The sequence below is a fragment of the Haliotis cracherodii genome, unplaced genomic scaffold (assembly GCF_022045235.1).
Source record: "Haliotis cracherodii isolate W230 unplaced genomic scaffold, xgHalCrac1.p SCAF_25, whole genome shotgun sequence".
NCBI lineage: Eukaryota > Metazoa > Mollusca > Gastropoda > Lepetellida > Haliotidae > Haliotis > Haliotis cracherodii.
The window spans coordinates 6,227,955-6,252,828 of NW_027266281.1; the positions used below are offsets into that span (position 1 = coordinate 6,227,955).

Here is a 24,874-nt window from a genome sequence, read left to right on the forward strand (position 1 = left end):
TCAACAAGAAGGTTATTTGTTTGCCTGCCTTAGTTAGGTCGTTGGAGCTTTTAAGTATTTTATTTATTAATTTAGGTCGTTTTTTGGTATTTTTGTTTTGGAGGGCATGCAGTCCACTTAGGGAGTGGGTAAGTATTAGGATTTTTTTGTGTTTTTTGGATTCTTGATTATGGAGGGCAGTCTTGATCTCTCCTGGTCAATTGCTGTTACAACATTGTCATCTCATTAAGTTTACATAAATGCCTATTCAGTACACATCTAATTTGTTTTAAAACATGCACTTCCTGTTCATTTATATTGAGAAGACAAAAGAGGAGCACCAGTTTTTCCAAAGGGTATACATTATAATTAAAGAAATCTCACATGTTAGATGATAAATGTACATGATTGTACATGATGTTTTCTTTTGGGGGATGCATCTTAACTCAGTCTTGATCTCTCCTGGTCAGTTGCTGTAACAACATTGTCACTTGATTAAGTTAACATAAATGCCTTTTTAGTACACATCTAATTAGTTTTAAAACTTGCGAATCCTGTTATTTAAATTGAGAAGACAAAGGTGGGAGCACCAATTTTTCCAAATAGTAATCATAATTAAAGAAATCTCACATGTGAGATGAGAATAGGTTATACACATGTATATATATAAATGCAAAGGTACAGATTTTATCCACTATGATTTATGGATGATCAAGTTTATGACGACGTCTTGAGGTACCTGACCAAATCTGACCACAGCTATCCAGAGGAGATCTACAAGCTCAAGGGTGATCTTCGTATAAAATATGTGTGCCTTTTTCAGGAATGAAGAAAGACATCGAGTCCTATTGCAAGGCCTGTGAGACATGTGTGAAGTTCAATCCTAAAATAACAACGGATGCCCCAACACTCCACTCCATGCCTGTGCCAGAAGAAGTTTGGAGCCAGATCAGTATAGACTTGATGGGACCATTTCAGATGACACAACGAGGGAATCACTACATTGTTGCTGTCACCGATCACTTCTCCAAGGGGACTGAAGCAGATGTGTATCCTGATAAGGCTGCAGATTCTGTGGCTGACTTCCTGTACAAGAGGGTGCAGACTTGGCTGCTTTGACATTTTGATCAGTGATCAAGGTAGTGAATTCATCAACAATCTTATGACCAAGCTGGGAACTGAGAACAGAGTTAGTTCACCATACCATCCTCAGACCAATGGACAACGAGAGCGAGTCAACAGGACCCTTAAGAATGCCATCTCAAAGCTTGTCAACGACCGTGGAGACAATTGGGATGTTTTTATACCTGGAGTTCTGTTTGCCCACCATACATCTGTACATGCATCAACCAAGATGACACCATTTGAATGCATGTACATCAGAAAGGCAAAACTGAAATAACAATGTTTAAATCAAACAGGGCTGCAGTAGATTCTTGGAGCTCTTAGATTATAGCTATAACCCGGGGTCGATTCTGGGAGGAGCTCCCAAATTATACCCCGGGGTAGATTCTGGGAAAGGGGGATAGAGACTGAATGTAAAAAAGAATACCACGCCCACCGAGGCGTACCACGTGCACTTTTATTACTGCGGAATGTCGCGAAATTCCTGCATTCTGATTAGCTGAATTATTCAGGGAAGTAATGTTTGAATCTGGCGGTAACTGACCATGTTATTTGAAACACGCGCCATCTCCCGGACATATTTCTTCCAGCTCCTTACAGTCTGACTGTTGCAGTTCTCTTTGCCTCTTGCTTTAATTGACAGGTCCAGTGAACATTGTATTGATCTTACTCTCCATTGATTGGCTACTGACTGTGTAGGCGTGTCAAGTTATGTGCATAGATTCAACGATCACCTGATTCATGTCACGCCACAGTATGTATTCCTACACCTTGAATGTTTATCAATTTCGTCATTTTTGTCTGTTTTGATATATACAACTGTTTTCTATTAAACTATTGAAGATAAAACACGCTTTTCACTGTCGAATTTAATTATAAGCATTGACTGTGTATTTGTTCGGTTCATTGAGGTATGAATCGAAAAACTGTGCAAACTGTATGAATCCGCATACACCGAAGAAATACCACAGTCAATCCTAAATGAACTCAGACAATGAAAGTCAATTCCTTAATGCACACACACTCTGCTTGAAGGTATACATTATACATACTTACAGGCAGATACCGAAGACACTCAGGGACGTCATTGATCGATAGGACAGTTGCAAATCACCATTACTAATGCCGCTGTCATACGAGTAAGTTCTGCTGGCTGGTTGACGATGGCAGCTTGTAACCAGAATCACCATGTCCTTCATGCAACGTTCATAGCAGCTGTTCTTGTGGCTCGAGTCACCTGTCAATGTGGACAGGGAAGTTATCGGCCTGTCCAACTCCTCCAAGACGTACTTGCCCGTGATTCCAATCCCATATGGATGAAAACAGAGTTCCTATTGGCCAGCTGTGCTTCCATGTGCAAAAGACACAAAAGATGCGCTTCATTTTTCCACAATTCAGAAACCGGATCCTGTCAAGCTCATTCGTGGACATACAGGAGCAAGGACTACATGAATCCTCAGGCAGGGTTCAAGTACTACGTGCAGTACACCAAGGGCACTGGTAAGCTGGGTATGAACTTGTGCGAGACTTAACCATGTATTGTTTTCAAATGGTTTCCGATATTTGAAGTCATACTTTTTGTTTGTTTGCTGTTTAACGCCGCTCTCACCAATACTCCAGCTGCATGACGGCGGTCTGTAAATAATCAATACTGGACCAGACAATCCAATGATTGAATCATGACTACCCAATCCCGTTAGTCGCCTCTTACGACAAGCATAGTCGCCTTTTATGGGTTGCTGAAGACCTATTCTACCCCAGACCCTCACATACTGTCACTGTTTGGAGCATGTAATGGCATTTGTTTGGATTATGTTCTTGCAAATTGAGGTGATGTGAAATGTGGTTGTATGTTAAATGTTCGTCATAGAAACATAGAAAAACTTTAAAAAGTGAAGTGAATGCAGTCAATGTGGTCAACTGGAGGTAGCACAGTAACACTATTCATCGTGACATGATGTGCACTTTTCCAAAAAAGAAATGCACGTAGTTCATTGAACACAAACATTCCGGTATAGAAATTGAATAAATGTTATTGGAAAATAGGTTATTGGATATTCGACAAATGGTGCGTCCAAACGCAGCCATTGTCGATTTGCAATGTCTTAAAGGGCATTGTTTTCACACTTGTTAAAAAATGCCATGGAGGGAAACATTAAAGTAAAAGGCACGTGCAAGTTATGGCATTCGTTACTCGTGGTAGTGGCTATGAAAAGGCAAGCATAAGTTAAACATAAGCTTTATCCTACACTTTGAGATCTGACTTTGTTGTGGTTCAGGGATATTTGACAGCAAATCCCAATATGAATCAAATACTTCAATTCTTCAACATCACCTATTTCATTAACCACCAGAGGGAACTCTTTCAACAGGACAACGCTCCATCGCACACAGCTCGTGTCACGGTAGACAACCTTCATAACGCCAACATCAACGGCTTGCCCTGGTCGGCGAGATCTCCAGATCTCAACCCAGTCGAACATCTCTGGGATGAACAGATGGTGGTGGTGGTGGCGTTAAACCCGTTATGAAACAATTTCGTGAACAATCTATAAATGTGTTTTACTAAGAATGGCATTCCACTCCAGATAAAAACTTCTTGGCCTGCCAGTCATGGAGGGTCTGGAGGAGAAATCCTTAATCAAGGAGCTGACCTGGGCCATCAAGAGGCTGTTTTGCTCACCACTCCTTAGTATGACTCAAATACACAACCAAAGTTCAGAGAACGTCTATATTAATCCATTTTCAGCATCTACCGGGTCTTGTTTTCATTTCAAGTCCAACCTTAATGGTTACAACTTCTATTTCAAGTGAATGAAGCCGCCATTTTTATGACTATTGTAAGACCAATGGACGTAAGTCCAAATTGAATGTTTGGTACGGATGACGTCACGACAAAAGCAACACTCCCGAGTTAACAAAGTTCATGGTTAGCATAAATAATTATGTTTGGTCTTTAAATGGATTGTTTCGTTTTGATTTATGTCAATATCAGGATTGAAGTTGTATTTGCTAACATTCATCAGGTGATGAAGAGCAAATTTACCACGACACGCAAAGTCATTCTTTAAATCATCACAAACTTTCAGGAACAGAAGGCCACAAAAGGATGTTCCTCTTTTGCTCAACTAATATGTTTGAGGAATTATACCTATGTGATTACTAACAACAGATTTCGCCTTCATTTTATGAAAGAAACGAAAAAAAAATAAAATAAATAAATGAATGAATGAATGAGTAAATAAATAAATGAATAAATAAATAAATAAATAAATAAATAAATAAATAAATAAATAAATAAATAAATAAATAAATAAATGTTCATTGATAAGAATGTTACTTTATGCAACTATTTTGTCCAGTACTCATGTCCAGTTGAGTGGTCAGTGTCAATGTTGTTTGTGTAGGTCTCCGTGACTGCAGTGAGATTCAAGCCAACGTCTTCTCAGCGGCCGATGACACCTACACCATCACTCCACCTGACGGGCAAAGTCCGATCCTAGCTCACTGCGATCTGACCCACAACGGTGGTGGATGGACGGTAAGATACAAAACTTGATTCCTTCAAACAAACGTCCACGTACATTGTGACAATACCGCTAAACAAAGATCTGAGAATACCCCATTACGGGTCACGTCAGACCGACCTTGCGCAAACATTGACTGACCAGAAGTCGACATTAGCCAATCAGAAGGCAGATTTCTCGTGCTTTACGGCACTAATTTTAAATTGGCGACTACGCTTCGAAAAATATTTTGACAAATTCTTGATTAAAAATTTGAAAGCTGTATGAAAGACCATTCTGGAATGGCTAATACATGGCCTATAGAGTGTATGCATTCAGTCGTTGAGCCTGTAACTATCGTTCGGAATACCCCATGTTTTATGATTAGAAATCACGTTCCGACTGTCACTTTCATGATCTGGTGAGCGACACTCCGATTGGTTGGATGAAAGGTTGTTCTGACATGACCCCAATGGGATGTCCTCAGATCTTTGTGTAGCGGTAGCAAGAATAATTTTAATGAAATTGACATTTACATAACACTGATTTTATTTCAGGTGATCCAAAGGCGACTTGACGGATCGCAAAACTTCTACAGAACATGGAATGAGTACAAGGATGGGTTCGGTGACCTTGACGGGGAATACTGGTTGGGTGAGTTAGTTCAAGTATTCTAGGAAACATATGGATATACATGTACGTACGCTTGATTTGACCCTCGGGGGCTTTGACATCGGAAGAGTTAAAAGACTAAACCAGTGTATGACCGTCACCTTCAGACAACGGGCCTTTTCTTGCATCAAACACAATAGATCCGTTTTTAGAACACTGTGAGTGAGTGAGTGAGTATGGTTTTACGCCGCTTTTATCAATCTTCTAGAAATATCACGGCGGGGGACACCAGAAATGGGCTTCACACATTGTACCCATGTCGGGAATCGAACCCGGGTCTTCGGCGTGGCGTGCGAACGCTTTAACCACTAGGCTACCTTAAACGAGAGTTTAGGCCTTGAAGGCCTTCATTGAAAGGAGGAAGAAGGGTAAGGGTCTTTTTGGGCCCTCTGGAAATTTCAATTTGAAAATTTCGGAACTGTCTTAATCGTGTAGTGAACATGATCGCACATGGGTGATAAACTATTTCTTTCTTTCACTTCTCAAATGATCAAATATACTTACGGAATAAGTAACTGTGCTTCGTATAAAGTGGTGTTATGGGAACGAGGCCGGAAACATTTACATATAACTATATCTGAAGTTTTGAAGGTTCAATTGTTCAACATTTGTTAATGAAATATCGTCACATCGCTCTGAGCCATTTGTATTGTTGATTTTATTACCCACAGTAACATGTAACATGCATTAATAAAGAGATAAATTATAAATATCATTTGTAGATTTGAAAAGGGTATTTGACTATAATGGTCGTTCTAAACTATGCCATTGTATCACAAAAGGTAGGTAAAATGTATTTCGTCTTGAAAGCTATGTAAGCTGATGTTAAATCGGGTGTTCATTGTGGATATGATGTCACTGACTATTTTCAAATGGGACCGCCTCTGTGGTATAGTGGTAGAGCTTCCGCCCGGAGAGCGGAAGGTCCGGGTTTCGATTCCCGACCGTGTCATACCAAAAGACGTTAAAAGATGGTACTTGTTGTTACCCTGTCTGGCGCTCGGCATTAAGGGTCTACAACAAGAACTGGTCAGCTGGAGTCAGTATACTGTGTCTGAGTGGGGAATTCATGTTAAACTGCGGCATGGTATCTCAGTGAGCTAGCACTATAAATCGGCATCGGTCTGGACTAGTACAAGCAGTCACACAAACACACACACGTACATGCACGTCTTTATATAAGTGCAGTAATCTTGGACGCGACGTTAAACCCCATTTCACCTTACCTCACCTCATTGTCCAAATGGGCCGACTCAGAGATGTATCCTTAGTCCAATTCTCTTCTCTTTTTTCATCAATGAATTGTATTATGGAATTTTTAAGTATGGTTTTGGAAATATTAAAATAATACTTGGTCATTTGTCTGATCAATTTATTATCATTACCCATTAACAAAACTCATACCTGAACACAGGAGACAGACCCAGACAGAAGGGTGGTATAGCATCTCAGCTAATGTCAATATCGAGTGTAGCCACCATTTGCGTTGATACAGCCGAAGCAGGGGTGACGCAATCAGGACACCAGATGATTGAAAACAACCTGGGGGTGTTGTTCCAAATGTCCACCACAGATTGATCCAACTGATAGAGGTATACCGGCTGGTTCCAGTCATGTCTTACGCACCGTTCTATCTCACCCAAGACATGTTCTTTGGGTAGAAGTCTGGAGAAACAGTCGACTATGGCAGTACAACAATGTTGTCCTACCTCAAAAACACTTAACAACAGGTGCAATATGTTGGCCGTCTTATTCCTTGCTGATTGTACGTCCCTGCTTTTGCACAAAGGTTAGAGAGGCCGAGTGGTAGTCTCGAGGTTAAAACGTTCGCCAAAACCCGGGTTCGATTCCCCACATAGGTAAAATGTGTGAAGCCCATTTTTACTGTCTCCCGTCGAAAAATGCTGGGAATTTGATATCCTCAGGTTATTAACCGTGTTACTGCAAACATCATCTATGCTCTATGTATTTCCGATGCGACCACAATTCCAAATATATACTGAACAACAAAAGTTCCTGTAACATTGAATAAGATTTAATGCAAAGTTATGTTTTTTATCAAATCTGAAACAATTTCGGTTTGCAACAGATAAAGGAATCCTGTAAGTGTTCAAATGGTTTAATTTGCCATACTGACTTCAGAAAATGCGTGATTTCATAAAAAAAACATGAACATGCAAGCCGATCCATCTCATCCCACGTGTGCTCGATTGTCATGTTGAAAGGTAATGCCTGGACCATGACGACGGAAAAACGGTAGAACAACAGGGCCGATGATCTGTCTTGCTATAATCCCATCCCGTACCATAACGCTGCCGCCCCCAAACCGATCTTCTTCCATGACACAATGATTGACATAACGTTCACCTCGACGTCGGTACACTCGAATCCGTCCATCGCTGTGGCTGAGGTGAAACGAGACTCGTCAGTGAACTTGTCCTCACTGCATGGCCGTCCAGCGTAGATGCTGTCTACATCAGTGTAGAAGTGCTTGACGGTGGTTTCCTGTCAAAATGGGACGTCTGGCGGGTCTTCTGGCGACAATCCCTGCACATCTGAGGCGTCGACGTACGGTTTGTGAAGATATTCGTCGAAGGCCAGGGATGCTTCTTGTAGCCGCTGTTGCTGGCTGGAATCCATTCCATAGGTGTGTTGTTCGAATCCAGTTCTCTTGTCAAATATTGACCTGTCACTTCAAGGATGGTCTCTGACTGCATTCGTCTGTTGCCAACGTTGCCATAAACACCAAATGGTGTTTCTGTGGCCATTCAATTGTCTTGCAACATCACGTTGACTTGATCCTGCTTCAAGCATACCAATGGCTCGCAGACGCTCATTTTTGGACAGGCGTTGCATTTCGTAATGTTGAATAATTGCGTAATGTTGTTGTTTTTCTGAGTGGTTGATGCGAAACAATGCATATGGCATCCCGTTAATGTACATGTTATTATACCCATTCTTGGGTACTGAAATGCACGGGGCTTGCCTGAAAGTCAACCTTTTCATGAAATGCATTCTTTTCTGCAGCAGTTGCGTTTTGTGATTTGATTCCATACATGTACTTCAATATCAAAAAACAGACTTTACTTGTTTGAAAAAAACACTAAAATATTGGTGACACAGGAAATTTTGTTGTTGAGTATATAAGAAACCTTATTTGTCAAAACATATTTTGAGAGATATTAAAAAGATGAAACTTAGCAAAGCTGATCATCAAGGTTGAAATTAAAGTATCAAATGTGAAACACAACATTAGTCTCTGAGAAAGTGGCATCACAAGTCAGTATCTCATGTGTCCGCCATGTGCATTGATGACTGCCGTGCAACGTCGATACTAGAATTGATGAGGTGGTTGATGAAGGCCATAGGCGCTTGAGCCCACACTCTGAGGAGTGCCTGACGCAGTTCAGCAGCAGATTCAGCCGTCTTTGAATCTCGTCCCACAGGTGCTTAATGGGATTTAATGTACTGGAAGACCACAGGGCCGACCCTCAATACCAATTCCACCCCACACTATGATGCTTGAGTCTCTGTCAGCAACACAAACATCCGAATAACGTTTCCAACAGTGTCTCTGCCATCTGCTGTTGAGATATAGTAACGGCTCTCGTCTGAAAAGAGGGCTGTTCTCCACTGCTGGTGGCGCCAATGCTGCAGTGTTGCCCACTGAAGATGGTACGGGCGATGACGTGGTGTTAGAATGGGTCCTTGGTGTGGCCTGTGACAGTGGAGGTGTCTGCTCGTCAATCGTCGGCGCACGGTGTCCGCACTCATGTATCGCTGGTGTGTCCCCATGGTCTGTCGAGCAATCTTGGAGATGCTGTCGCACAATCTGATGATCCTGACGTCAGGTGGTAACCCTTGGTCTTCCACTATGTGGTCGGTCATCTGAAGTGTTGGTGGTCTGGTGCCATTGCTGGAGCCTGAATATGGACCTTAAGTAGACTTGAAATGCATTGGCTACTTGCCGGGAGGTTTGTCCAGCTTGAAATCGTCCAAGGGCGTGGTGTCGCTGATTTCTAGTCAATCTTGGTATGTGGTAGCAATTCATCAACCAATCGGATGTTATCCGAACTGGGTCTATGTTTATAGGGCAAGAAATGGGGGAACGAATGTGCATTTCAATTTGCATGGAACTCACGTGCATCGGGTTACCATGGCCATTGTCATGGTGCGTTTACGGATCAGTTTTATTTGTTATCTGCTTTAGGTTTTTTTTCATTTTTCCGGGCAAGGTAATGTTAAATTTTAGAAACTTTGACAAAAATTACCCAGACTTTTCATGCAATGTTACTTGGGGTGACGTTGCTTTTGCGGTTCAGTATATTTGGGCTACTGTCACTGTCCGATTGACACATCACTTACCCAGGGAATTTGCAATGTTTAGGTAATGTTTGTGAGAGATAGAAAGAGATTTATTTTCGAGCACAGAATTGAAGAATGCTATTCTAATATAGGTGATGACAGATTTATTTAAATAAAATGGTTCAAGGCAATCTATAAGACTATGTGGACATATCTTTTGTGTTATTGGATATTATGTCTAAATCTATTAAACTATGTAGACACAACTTTTGTCTTATTGAATAGTATATCTAGGAGATGTGTTCTCGTTACCTTAGACTAGCATCTATCTAAAAAGCTATGACCAGTAACTACTGAAATTTTGCATATGCATTTTACCTGATGATGTGTTTTACTTGCATAATTACTTGCTAATTTTATGAAATGTTGTATGAATGTTTCACCATGGTAACTCATAAAAACACTTGCTGTGGATCTACATAAAATGTGACAACTAAGTATAAATGTCATATCATGATAGTATTTTAATTTCTTCGTCCGTCATGTTGTCAATTTTTTCAGTGGTATAATTTTTCTCCAAGTATTTGGAGCATTTTCCACCGGCTACCAAAGCCGCAAGTCTTTCTCTATGTTGATCTGCAACTACAGGTTCTGGCTCATCTTGGAGCAGTTGTTCCATAAGTTCATCACATTCCATAATGTAATAACGTAGCCGACACCTAAGTCTAAGTATTAAAATATGGCATATCCAATACAACCCGAAATAGCTATATTTTTGCTAAGCAATTGCATAAGCAGCTGATTGGTCAGTTTTTAAAACGAATTCACAGTGCTTCGTTTCTGCTAACAGTTTTCTGACTTTATCTTGTTCTAGCTTGGTAGAAATAACATCATTTTTCGCAAAGACATTCCTCAAATGAATCTCGGTCTTTGCAATGAAACAGGGCTACCCATTTGGTCTGTTCTCTGAGATCTTTCAGGACAGAGTTGTATTTTTTAGCTTTGCTCCATATGCCGACCGGAGAATGCTAAACATAAAAGCATATCTTTCTTTTTGGTAAGTTCTTAACTCGCACTGCACTGATTCTCCTTTGCATTTTTCGTGATATACTCGTAAACAGTCTTGCGACCATGTTAACTTCTGAGCTTCGTCTTATAGAAGGGAGTTTTTTAATCTCATCCCACTGTCGATATGCTTGCATGCCTTGACAATATAGTTCATTAGGCACGCCTTCGATAGTCAGTTCTACTTTTGTAATCTTGGGGTTGTAGAACGCCTCAGTATCTTTTTGCAAATATGATGTCATAGGGGTCTTCGAACAACATTAAAATACCCTTCAACGATACTCTGGGGACGTTTAGATTGATATTCCACTTCGTATCTCTTTTGTTTCTGGATATCTTTTGGTGCCAAAGCACGCAATCATACAAAATGGCTAAACTTCTGTTATACTGGCTCGAATTTGTCTGGCTATTTCAGGATCTGTTATCATATCGTTTTCCAGTGAGATATTGTCAATAGAATAGCTACTAGGATCTTCAGTAGCTTTGATTACTCTGCTGTTGTCATTTAAAGTGAGTTCAGATTCTAACCTATCACCTAGGGATGCTTGATAGAAGGGCATGTGACTATCTAGTAATTCAAAGTCGAGTGGAATATAGAATCGGTTACCTAATGCATCAGCAACAGCCTTATCTTCTACGATGGTATAATCGACAGTAGAAGAACCCACCCACAGTCTCATTATGTTCTGATTACAAATACCTTGATACTGTCAGTTTTCCCTTTCTTTTGTCGTTCACCAGAGATCCATGTAACAGGAGTATACATTGCAGTCGTCAATACTCAAGACCTCATTACCGCTAATTTTAATCGTAATTTTCTTTTCTTTTTTCAATTGAACGACCTATGCTCTGAACAAGCTACCTGGCAGGGTCAACAGAATTCAAATAAATTGCAAATGATAGCCAGGCAGTTCCTGCAACTAACACATCGTAAGTGCCGAGATTGGGAAAGCGAACCAAAAGTGTTTGATTCTGATCAATGGTACTCGGGTTATTAGTTACAGTTACAGACTGACGAATTGCTTTGACCCTTAATGGATCCCAAAGTCTACATTGTGGATTTAACTTGCGTCCGTATTCTGAAGACATTGTTTACATTGAAATTAAGTAACCTTATGTTTAATATAAAAATGGATGATATGAATCCAAATAGCCTAACTGATACTAGTACAGTCGAAGAAAGTACTGATGAAACCAGCTTTATTAATCTTAATGAGGAACTTTTGCAATCAACCTTTAATGATAAGAACAATGTCTTAAAAGAAGACAAAAAATATGTTACTCCTATTGTCATGACTATTCCAAGTTTACAATAGATATTAAAGGAATATTGTGACTATGTGGCTCTCAGGATATTGATATTATGCATTCTCGTACTAGGAAACCCCTAGCGTTGTCTACAATAGCTGGATGTTGTGGCGGCATCAACATAATTAATAATGAATTAGCTCTTGTAGACTATGACAACTCACAAGCAAAACTTTCTAAAAGACTATCAAGGTTCTTTAGACTGTACCTACTGAACTTGTTGCAACGGCTGCTACCATAGATAAAGATAATTTGGAAGACGTACCGTTGCGGAAAGATTGCTTACAAAGATGAAAGATCGGCCCGCCTCGAAGCAGCTTCCAATAATAGAGAGGCACTTTGTTAACAAATCAGCCGAATTGGAGAAACTATCGATCAAGTCCTCAATGGTGATACAATACTGGCTGAGAAAATTGAAACATTGTTCAGAAAACAGGGGTTAACCAGTACCATTATTTTAACCGCATTGGGGTTTATTATATCAACTCTGGTGGGAAGTGGTGGTATGCCTATATCACCTACACCAGCTTCGGATGGTATAAAAGAATGGATAAACAACATTTAAAGTCATTGGGAGAAGCACTTTGAAAGCTTGCAGGGAAAGCCGCGTCTGTACTTAGACGGTATAATAGGGAGTATTGTATCCTGGCTCTTGAATTTATTAGCCAAGACTGCCACTTGGCTTAGCACAGTCTTGTGGGCAATGATCGTAGCAATTGTCGAGCTGTTGTACGTATCTGCTAAAGGCTATTTATTTAAATCATGAGTAAACCAGCCGTGACTCCACCTACTATAAGCGCTCTTTTTTCGTTGATATGTTGTTGATTCAATATGTGGCTTTACAACTTGTGGTTGTTGCGCTTCTGTTACAGCAGATGACTGTAGCTTGATTATTTCTGTTTTGCCTGTGTTTGTTTGTGTTATTATTTCGGTGTTTTCGCTGTAGCAATAACATTTTTTATTATTATAGCCTATCACTTTACCAATCTTAAGTTCCATATTTTTCAGAGACATGTATAGTCCTGCCCCATAAACGTAGTCTACTTTGGATTGAGCGTACTGTAGTACATCTTGATAACGCTTTATAGAAGATAGTATGTCAACTGGTGAATTAATAGCATCCTCTACGTTTGTGACAAACTGCTTTTGTGCATTGAGCCCTATCCCAGAACTAATTAGTCTTGTACGTGTTTGCAACTGTGCGCCAAGAATTGCCCATGCACAAGTTCTTATTAATTCATTAACTCTTACAACTCCTGGGTTAGTAAACATATTTTTTGTTTTATCATTCAGAAATTCATTCCAAGCGTTTGCGGTACCGTTTTGTTGTACAAACTTTGTAACAATATAAGCTAAACCACTCTTAAAGTTCATAAGATCTCCTCTCCAATCGTTACTCGAAAGTTCCCAGCCATGATAAAGATTTTGTATTCTTTCAAAAAGATTGTTTTTCTGTGACAACTTAAATTGATTGAATGGTTGATGAGTTTTCTAAAATAAATCATCACTTTCTTCTTTAACAGTTTTTGTCCACTGTAAGGAATACCTAGACCATGGTTAAGTATTTAATATGCCATTCTCTACTCATAGAAATATCAAATTCCCGACAAAATATGTTCAAATGCTAACCTATTGTATGGATTATTTGATGCATTCCATGCTCGATCCTGCAGTAATGGGGCACTAATTTCTTTAAGTATACGTCTAATCTGATATTATACATGAAATGATAAAACAGACTTATATAGTTCAAAGCCAGCGGCATAAAGACATGCACCACATCCTGTTGTGGCACACCAAATGGCAAAGTTTAACTGGTTTTGCCCAAATTGCTTTGGATTGTGGAACCAATCATACACCATTTTGTTACTACTTGCTGTAAACCTGTATTTTTCAAAGATATCAGGGAAATGAACAAACAACTTAGCATCAGAGGCTTTTACTAAAATTGACTGATTTGTAATGTAAGTTGATGTCAAATGTAAGTTATCATATATTATCTTTGTATATTTAATATGTATGCTACACCCCAGGGAATAGCAAATTGCCAGTCTGTTCAACTGCTTCACACTATTGACAACTCAGAGGGGCAACTTCAAGTGGCTCAATGCGATGTAGCGTATTACCTGTGGTGGACTAATATAAGTACTGCGAGATAATAATAAGATATATGGAACTAGAGACTGGCACAGTGGGTAGTACAGTGTATGCTCACTCAATGATAATATTTTTAAGCCTTTGGGAGCTAGTATCACACACAGTGAGTCGAATGGGGTTCTGATTTTAAGCAGTGGAGAAAAGGATATAATTCTTCATAGGAACTTAGCAATAAATACACTTGGATTTATAAGAAAAGAAGTATTACTCAACACAACAGTGCATGGAGTTAAATTACCTGATTTAGCTCTCTATAAAGAGTTGTGCATCCTTCTTGGTGAGATCAGTACAACAGATAATATTCATCTCAAAAGTCTTTCAACTCTGCTACGAGCTATTCCAGTCAAAGATGAAAAATACAATAGTTGTAACTGAATCTTTCTCATCATTGCAAAACAAAAGTTAAAGCGGGGTATTATTTCAGATCTCAAAATTTCTGTATTATATGTAAAAAATCAACCTGTACATATAGAATATTTGAGTCTGACACTCCATATTATAAATAATGGTTGATTCTTCAGGCCCTGGAAGGCATAACCTTAGACAATGTAATACGAGGTCGTACTCGGGGCTTATATCCACTCAAAACAAAAGCGTGTCTTTGTCGCTCCCCTGCCAGATGACCCAGGTCATATGTTATTAAGTCGTTCGTCATTAAAAAATGTTAGTTTACATTTGGTTACTGAATTCAATGATATATTGAATATCTTGAATGCTATACCTGATCTTTCTACAATTATTATTGAAGTCTTGTTTGGGGATGCACTAGAAGACGCCTTTGTGATATTACAAGGTCTATCAACTGAATGGCTTAAGAAACACCAATGTCAACGTTGAATGGGTCAAAGTTAATAAAAGTGAAAGCATTTTGCTTACTAAGATATTTATGCAATATAAAAATACTGGATACTGTTGATGGATTTCGTTTACATGAAATAAGTGACATAAAACATCGAATAGAGAAGGAGAGAAGTTGAGACTTGGAAAAGTATCGCAGAGTTGTGAATGCTCTCGACGGAGTTGACATTGCACTTGTAACAGCTAGCATGGGACTTGGCGTAGCTGGTGTTGGTTTATTAACAACTATACTCACCGCACATATCATACATGGTATGGAAGTAGCGGCCGGAGTCTCTGGTCTGGCAGGAACAGCGATAAAATTTATTTCTCATATGTTGCAAAAGAAAGCATTAAAACATGATAATATTCGGATACTCGTCGAACCAAAGTTGAACAGCATTGAGGATCATATTTCAACAGCACAGGCTGAATGTAAGATATCCGAGGAGGAGTTTCATTCAGTGAACTCACCAAATACAACGTAATGTAGCAGGAGATTCGATCCAATTCTCGTAAGACCAGTGGTATTAGCAATGATGACAAAAAAAAGTTCATAGAACAGGGGAGGCAACAAGCGCATCAATCTTTCCGTGCCAAAACCAAAGAACTGGTTGGAGATTAAAAATAGATTGTTTCCTATTGTTGAATCGCACCACACCACATACAAACACAATAATTTAGACGAATGCTTACATAAGTCTATAATAATGGAGAATTACAAGCCAATCAAATGGCAAGAATTACCACAGGGTATATATTATATCAGTGATGTTAAACCAACCAAGTACGGTCATCAATTGTTTCTCTCCAATTTCGAAAAAGAGTATATAGTCTGGTCTCCTAGTAAAATGAATGAAGGACTTGAAGTAAAAATGGTGAATATCACTTTGTTCAAAATAATGGTATGCGTATGAGCAAAAATAATACAGAATATTTTCATTACAATTAAGTTTAGTCTTATGACGATCATTGAATCGCATCGTGGTTTTTGCATAAAAAAATCCCTTTGTAGTGGCAGTGTAGGGGGGTAAATCTAGCTCCAGTGGAAGTGACCTAGAACTATCATTCCCTATACTACTTAACTGAAAAACTGTTTTCAGTGGCGGTTTAGCACCAACCCCACCCCACCATCTCCCCACCACCCCACTACCACCACTGTAAGTAATCGAGTCTGGGCAAGGGAAACCACTCACCAACCACCCATCCACCTTTCCAACCGAAATATATATCTTTGAAATTCTGTTAACACTAAGGATACGTTTGGCATCAACTGGTTTGATAATATCAAAAATATATTTACACAAGCTAACCCACCACCCGATCCTCATTTAGTTATATAGGACATTGGGGATAAACCCCATTCACTCGCACACGTTAACATTTATACACGTCGTTGGAGTTGAGGATATCTTGGACATTAACAAAACTCGACAGAGATAGGGGGCGTGTGCCAATTTACAACACTGTCGGATCATGAAATGATTCACGGAACCTAACTGACGTTCAGTGATGCTAAACCCCATTCACTCCGGCATGCTTACATTTATACACGTCTTTGGAGTTATACTCAAGTATTTCTTATCAACAAAGTTTTGTCTGTCGTTATTTTATTCCAACTATGTAGTCATGATTTAGGTAATGAGAACATCTGGCGCATCATCCAAGGAAGACAATTCGAGCTGCAGATCGGCCTTCAGGACTTTGAAGGGGAACACAGATATGCCCGTTACCAAAGTTTCATCATCGGCAACTTTGCAGAACACTATGCCCTTCATATCTCAGGCTTCAGCGGCGACACAGGTAAGCAGTAGCCTTGCAGAACACTATGCCCTTCATATCTCAGGCTTCAGCGGCGACACAGGTAAGCAGTTGCCTTGCAGAACACTACATATATCGTGCTTCAGTGGCAACACAGGTAAGCAGTAACCTTGCAGAACACTATGCCCTACATGTCTCGAGCTTCAGTGGCGACACAGGTAAGCTGTAGCGTTGCAGAACACTATGCCCTATATATCTCGGGCTTCAGCGGCGACACAGGTAAGCAGTTGCCTTGCAGAACAATATGCCCTACATATCTCGGGCTTCAGTAGCGACACAGGTAGCAGTAGCCTTGCAGAACACTATGCCCTATATATCTCTGGCTTCAGCGGCGACACAGGTAAGCAGTTGCCTTGCAGAACACTATGCCCTATATATCTCTGGCTTCAGCGGCGACACAGGTAAGCAGTTGCCTTGCAGAACACTATGCCCTTCATATTTCTGGCTTCAGCAGCGACACAGGTAAGCTGTAGCCTTGGAGATTACTATGCCTTATATATCTCGGGCTTCAGCGGCGACACAGGTATGCAGTAGCCTTGCAGGACACTATGCCCTACATATCGCTGGCTTCAGCGGCGACACAGGTAAGCAGTAGCCTTGCAGAACACTGTGCTTACGATTGCGTGAGCGCCATTGTCGTGAAGGTAAGCAGTAGCCTTACATAACACTATGCCCCACATATCTCAGGCTTTAGTGGCCAAAAGGTGAGCTTTGGCCTTGCAGAACAACTTGCTCTAGATAACCTTGGCGTCAGTGGCGTGAATGTGATCATTTCTCTTAAAGAAGACTATACTCTCCATGTACCGGGCTTTAGTGGCCTGAAGTCGAGCAGTGGCCTTATAGAATAATAAGCTCTACATATCTAGGGCTTCATTGTCGAGAAAGTGAGCTCCCTGGGCGTGGCCTTGCAGAATATTATTCTCTTCGGGGCGGTCGGGTAGCCTAGTGGTTAAAGCGTTCGCTCGTCATGGCGAAGGTCAAGGTTCGAATCCCGACTGGGTACAATGTGTGAAGCCCTTTTGTGGTGTCCCCCATCGAGATATTGCTGGAATATTGCTAAAATTGGTGTAAAACCATACTCACTCACTCACTCGTGCTACACTTAAAGAACTTGGGCTTCAGTTACCAAGGTAACCAGTTACGATTGCAGCATTATCATAATATATGATACTTCTCTTGGTAAAAGGTTTGGGTTGAACATGTGTACACTAGTGAAATTTCTTTTTCTCCTGAAAATTACTACTCTACTTGATAAGAACACTGGCTTAACTGTAGTGGATACTTTCCCCAGCAACATGTACCAATGTCTTCATCGTTTTGTTACAGGCAACTCAATGGCTAAACACAATGGCCAGGCATTTTCAACCCGTGATCGTGACCTTGATCTGGACACTGATGGTTCTTGTGCACAACTTTATCTAGGAGGATGGTGGTACGAGGACTGTCACTCGTCGAATCTGAATGGTGAATACAACAACACACTCTTTGGCAAAGGGATCAACTGGGAGAAGTGGCGCGGTCACGAGTACTCTTTGCAAACGTCAGTGATGAAAGTACGACCTTTTTTGTAAGACTGACAAGTTCATCAGCTATGTATTAGAATATTTGTTGGTTAAATTATTTTTAAAACAAAGAACGAGGAATGTATGTTTCGGAAGAAACACATGGCTTGCCTTTCCCTTTTGTCATGAGTAGGCCAGTCCCGGTGATGAGACTGACCTTTGTATACATCACACCCGTGCTTGAGTGAGTGAGTATGGTTTTACGCCGCTTTTAGCGAACGCTTTAACCACTAGGCTACCCGACCGCCCCCACCCGTGCTTGAACCTGTGATGGACACGATATGAAACTGTTGTCAAAGCGGCAAGAAACACAACCCACTCACTGAAAGTTGTTAGTATTAATCCTTAAAAGTAGGCCGCCTCTGTGGTCTAGTGGTGGAGCGTTCGCCCGGTGAGCGGAAGATCCTGTATTCGATCCTTGGCCGCGTCATACCAGAATACGTTAAAAGATTATACTTGTTATTATTCTGTCTGTCGCTCGGCATTAAGGTTCTAAAAGAAGAACTGGATTGCTCGGGGTCAGTATACTGTATCAGAGGGGGTTATTCATGTTAAACTGAGGCATGGTATCTCAGTGGAATATAACAGTACGGACTGGTACAAGCATGGACCCTCGTGCATACACATCACTTTATCAGTGAAATAATCGTTAAAACCTATTTCAACACACCTCCTTAAAAATACGAGTCATCAATTTGTTTGTACTTCAGAGAAGACATTACCATTGCTGAACTTGGGGACGACACAGGTCTAAGCCAATGGTCCATTGAAACTATTATTCATGAACATTTACTGATGAATAAGATATCTGCTCGTTTGGAAAACAAAGTTTCTAATTTGTTATCGTAAGGAAAAAACAACTGACATTGTCAGATAAAATTTCGATTAATTTTGATTGTTAGACATAGAACTGTTTGACCAGCCCTCGTACTCATAAAGTCATAATCGGTGGCATTAGTGGCCAAGTCTATAAATGCGACTCAGTTGCTCTGTACAGCTGTCGAGATCTGTGTCTGGCATGTCTTAGACGAACCAGAATCCTATGATCGTGGGTTCGATTATGATCATGATATCACGACTCTTGGTATGTTGTTATCTGAACTATGGCATTGGTCAGCACCGTACACTGCTCGAGGGTTTCAGGGGGCACGGGTGGCCCAGTCGTCTAAGACGGCGCAATTCGCTGTGCAGAGTTGCGTCCCGTGGTTGCGAAACCTATGATTGTGGGTTCGAATCCCTGTTCGCGCTGATTATGTTTTTAGATGAGTCAGCACCATACCCGTGCTCGTGGGTTTCACCGAAATGATAAACGTCTGAGACCTCCATCACTTCGGGCTTTCCTCACATTAAGCTGACACGCCCCGATATAACTGGAATACTGTTAAAAGTGGCGTTAAACCCAGTTCACTCACTCACTCACTCACTCGAGGGTTTCACCAAATTGGCAAAGTCCTGGGCCCTGCATCACTTCGGATTTTCTTCCCGCAACAAGCTCTTACCACCTATTGAAGTTATATGTCAGTTTATGTGTTTGTGTTTTACAGGAAGAAATATGGAAATGTAATATTCTGTCAGTGACCGATGTTTCATACAGTTTCGGTAAACCAGATCGCACATGTACATGGCTGTCACTCACACATTGTCCATGAAATGTATTCTGTGACGTGATTGGCTGTTTCTTGTTGGTCCACTCTATTCTGTGACGTGATTGGCTGTTTCTTGTTGATCCACTCTATTCTGTGACATGATTGGCTGAATCACTTTGTATGATACTTCACTGAATATGCTCAATCAAAATGTTCCTTACCACATGTTTAATGTCTTAGTAGTACAGTGGTTTAGCGTCCGCCCTGAGAGCGGAATGTCCGATGTCCGGACTAGTACAAGCAGCCACACACACACGTGCATGCACGTCGCTATATAAGTGCAATAACCGTGAACGCGACGTTAAACCCCATCTCACCACACCACACCTCATCTTAAATTATAAATGTGTACTGTCCTATAGTCGATATACCCTTAACTATTTTAGTGCTGGTACAGAGTTATCTCTTCTTGGCGGAAGTAACTGCAGTTACATTGGTTAGATGTATAATTATGCCAAGGTGCAGGTTTCATTTTTGTGTGTACTTGTGTGTACTTAGTATAATATTTGCCTGTTTGGATCTCCCAGGATGTTTAAGATACAATTTTGTACAATTGAAAGGAAATGACGAGAGTAACATGACTGATTCAATGTTTGGTATAGTAGCATATATTTGAACTCCAAGGATGCAAAATCAAACGTATTCTCAAAACAGAAAATGATAATCCGTGACAAGAACGACAGAACATCTTATTCAATATTGTTGATACGAAGTTGTTGCTGTAAAGGTCATACTATATGAAATCACAACACATTAACACAATAATCGCCATGAACAATAATTAGTTGTATTCTCCAATGTGTTGTGATGCCACAACATACCCTTACACTTCTACCCCCAAACTGACGACGTTGAGTGAAGCAGGCGTTGCTACAATCACATTAATATCAGATCTTAGTTCTCGCTACCGCTAAAGAAAGATCTGAGGACATCCCTCGTTTGGCTGAAACGTTCTCAGAGCTGTCCAGATGACACTGGGACTCATCTGGGAACAAAATACTGTCCCAGTCTTGACGTCTGATCTTCAGATGCTGTCAACACCTAGCTAGGCGTAGAGATGGATGTTTGGCCAGACGTCATGCGCCCCCAACCGGCTGTGATACTTAGCAGTTACAGTAAACTACGGTTATAACGAGCACGCTTATAACAGACTTACGGATATCACGAACTTACTTTTTTGGTCCCGATTAGTTGCTGTGGTTATGCTGTATATATGCTTATAACGAACTACGGTTATAACGAACTAATATCAGTAGTCCCTTTGAGTTCGTTATAACCGGAGTTTACTGTAAATGTCAGGAAGTGTTGCCGTCTCTTTTAATCATGCACATATAATTTTGCACACATCATTGAGTGTGAAAAGCTACCTTTGCTCTCGTTCCTATGAACAATAAAAAGAACAATACATGTCTGTTGTTAGCATTGTGTAACTAAAATCCTGTTTAGATGCTACCAACTGCTACCCTCAGTCCAATTCCACACAATGAATGCTTGTCAGGGATTAATCCCCTCAGTAGATTTTTGAAGGAATCTTCAATAGTGTTACTGATACTGATAAGTCTACATTAGTTGGGGACACGGTAATCAAACGGATGAGCAGAAACGAAAACGCCGAAATGCCATTTAAATACATCAAAGTAGTAGAAGGCAGTTTGGGCGCCGGGTCAATCGTTGAAATTGTTCATCACATCAAACATCAGGAACACGTTTAATCTCAGACGAGGACGATTTCGCATGTCGTTTTTGTCGTCTTCAAAGTTGATTTAATATTTTGGTTGGTAATGTTGAAGGTTCTATCAGCTACAATATGAAACCACTTTGATATCAACTGTGCAGGTATTAACCATGGTATATAAAGTATCGTTTGTTTGTTTGTTTGATTGTTGCGCTCAGCAATATTCCAGCTATATGACGGTGGTCTGTAAATTAAACGAATCCAGACCACACAATTCAGTGATTGACATCCTGAGCATCGATCCACACACTTGGGATACGATGAAATGCATCAGCCTAGTTAGCAAGTCTGACCACCTGATCCCTTTAGTCGCCTCTTACCACAAGCATAATCGCCTTTTACAGCAAGCATGGGTTGCTGAAGACCTATTCTACACCGGATCCTCACAATGAGATATTGAGAAAAGAGATAGGGCCCCATTTTTATAAAAGTCTGTCTTTATTTGACTTTGTGGAATGCAAGTTCTCATACGTCTGCTTATTGTGTGAAAAAACACATTAATCATTGCGAAATCTATATACTCAAATAACTAAATCTTTCCAGAATATCTTAAATATTCTACAATAAAATCGTCTTGTGCAGGACGTTTATTCTTTGATTTAACAGCTTTCGGTAACACATATTGTATTTTGGATAACACTTCGGCGTCCAGGTTTCAAACCCACACTGCCAGAGAGAGGCACCTAAGCGCCACCACACAAAGTCAGCGATCTGACCCCAGACTCAACCATAAGAAGTATGAGAATCTGTACTTTACTGAGAAAGTGTTATCCCAAATATAACACTTGTAACATTTGACAACTTTCTAAATGACATTGTGAGTTCATAGCTTTCGGCAATGGGAGCTGTGCAACTTGACACTTGTCAGAGGGGTACACAAAGTCCGTGATCTGGACTACCAGTTGTCTGATTCAAGTACAATAAAGAGTCCAATACAACACACACACACTGTTTCATTCAAGGTCAATAGCGAGTCCAACACATAACAAGAACTGTCTGATTCATGCAAGGACAACAGCCTGCCCAACACAACATACACACTGCCTGATTCAAGGGCAACAGCTTGTTCAACACAACACACACACACTGTCTGATTCAAGGAAAACAAATTGTCAAACACAACACACAAACTATCGTATTAAAGAACAAAAGCCTGTCTAACACAACACACTGATTCAATGACAACAGCGTGTCCACCACAATACAAACTGACTGATTCAAGGACAACAGCCTGTCCAACACAACACACGCACAGTCTGATTCAAGGAAAACAGCGTGTCCAAAACAACACACTTACTGTCTGATTCAAGGCCAATAGCGTGTCCAACATAACACACACAATGTCTGATTCAAGGACAACAGCGTGTCCAACACAACACACTGTCTGATTCAATGACAACAGCCTGTCCAACAGAACACACACTGTCTGATTCAAGGACAATAGCCTGTCCAAGACAAAACAACACACACACTGTCTGATTCAATGACAACAGCCTGTCCAACAGAACACACTGTCTGATTCAAGGACAATAGCCTGTCCAAGACAACACAACACACACACTGTCTGATTCAAGGACAATAGCGTGTCCAGCACAACACACACACTGTCTGATTCAATGACAATAGAGTGCCCAACACAATACAAACACACTGTCTGATTCAAGGACAATAGGGTGCTCAATAAAACACACACACTGTCTGATTCAAGGACAACAGCCAGTTCAACACAACACACACCCTATCGTATTTAAGAACAAAAGCATGTCCAAGACTACACACTGTCTGATTCAAGGACAATAGGGTGCCCAATATAACAAACACACTGTCTGATTTAAGGACAACAGCGTGTACAACACAAAACACACAATATCTGATTCAAGGACAATAGGGTGACACACACACACACACACACACACACACACACACACACACACACACACACACACACACACACACACACACACACACACTCACTCACTCACTCACTTTCTGATTCAAGGACAAAAGAGTTTCAAAAATAACACAATACAAACAAACTGATTCAAGGACAGCTGCCTGTCCAACACAACACACGCACAGTCTGATTCAAGGAAAACAGCGTGTCCAAAACAACACACTTACTGTCTGATTCAAGTTCAATAGCGTGTCCAACATAACACACACAATGTCTGATTCAAGGACAACAACGTGTCCAACACAACACACTGTCTGATTCAATGACAACAGCCTGTCCAACAGAACACACACTGTCTGATTCATGGACAATAGCCTGTCCAACAAAACAAACACACTTTCTGATTCAAGGACAAAAGAGTTTCCAAGATAACACACACACACTGTCTGATTCAAGGACAAAATCCTTTCCAACACATCGCACATACTGTCTCATTCAACGACAACAGCTTGTCCAACACACCACAAACACACTGTCTGATTCAAGGACAATAGCGTGTCCAACATAACACACACTGTCTGATTTAAGAACAAAAGCCTGTCCAACATAACACACACATTGTCTGATTCAAGGACAACAGCGTGTCCAACACAACACATTGTCTGATTCAAGGACAACAGCCTGTCCAACAGAACACACACTGTCTGATTCAAGGACAATAGCTTGTCCAACACAACAAACACACTGTCTGATTCAAGGACAACAGCGTGTACAACACAAAACACACAATATTCAAGGACAGTAGGGTGTCACACACACACACACACACACTCACTTTCTGATCCAAGGACAAAAGAGTTTCCAAGATAACACACACACACTGTCTGATTCAAGGACAAAAGCCTGTCCAACACAACACACCCATTGTCTGACAAAAGGAACTGTCTGATAAAAGGAACACAACATAACATAAATGTAAGAGAATGCAAGTTTAATCAAAGCGAACATACTGAAAGTCAATTGGTGCTACAGTGTGCCATTCATATGCAACAACGTACCAGTACGGTTCACAGTCTAAAACATCAAACACAGGTCTTGATCTGCAAAGTCCTGGATGTTAATATCAGGCCAGTAAAAAAATCAACAACACAAAGGGACTAAATACAAAGATTATATATACTGAAGCACAAAAGAAACGTCACCACATGTAACATTGCATGAAAAGTTGTCATTTAAATATCTGGGTCATTTTTGTCAAAGTT

General features: G+C 40.5%; 1 protein-coding gene across 1 annotated transcript; it reads left to right on the top strand.

Annotated features, from left to right (window-relative positions):
• The first annotated feature begins 2,267 nt into the window (after window positions 1-2,267).
• On the top strand, window positions 2,268-18,346 carry LOC139472892 (microfibril-associated glycoprotein 4-like). Its single transcript, XM_071255357.1, has 5 exons — window positions 2,268-2,604; window positions 4,512-4,645; window positions 5,168-5,264; window positions 16,593-16,757; window positions 18,102-18,346. The coding sequence occupies exons 1-5, from the start codon at window positions 2,268-2,270 to the stop codon at window positions 18,344-18,346; spliced, it is 978 nt and encodes a 325-aa protein (XP_071111458.1).
• The last annotated feature ends 6,528 nt before the right edge of the window (window positions 18,347-24,874 follow it).

What these genes read in the sequence shown, in the direction of transcription:
- LOC139472892 (XM_071255357.1), top strand. Translation starts at nt 2,268, where the DNA reads ATGGCAGCTTGTAACCAGAATCACCATGTCCTTCATGCAACGTTCATA. An exon ending in GCAGTACACCAAGGGCACTG is followed by an intron (nt 2,605 to 4,511) that starts GTAAGCTGGGTA and finishes TTGTTTGTGTAG; the next exon opens with GTCTCCGTGACTGCAGTGAG. An exon ending in ACAACGGTGGTGGATGGACG is followed by an intron (nt 4,646 to 5,167) that starts GTAAGATACAAA and finishes ATTTTATTTCAG; the next exon opens with GTGATCCAAAGGCGACTTGA.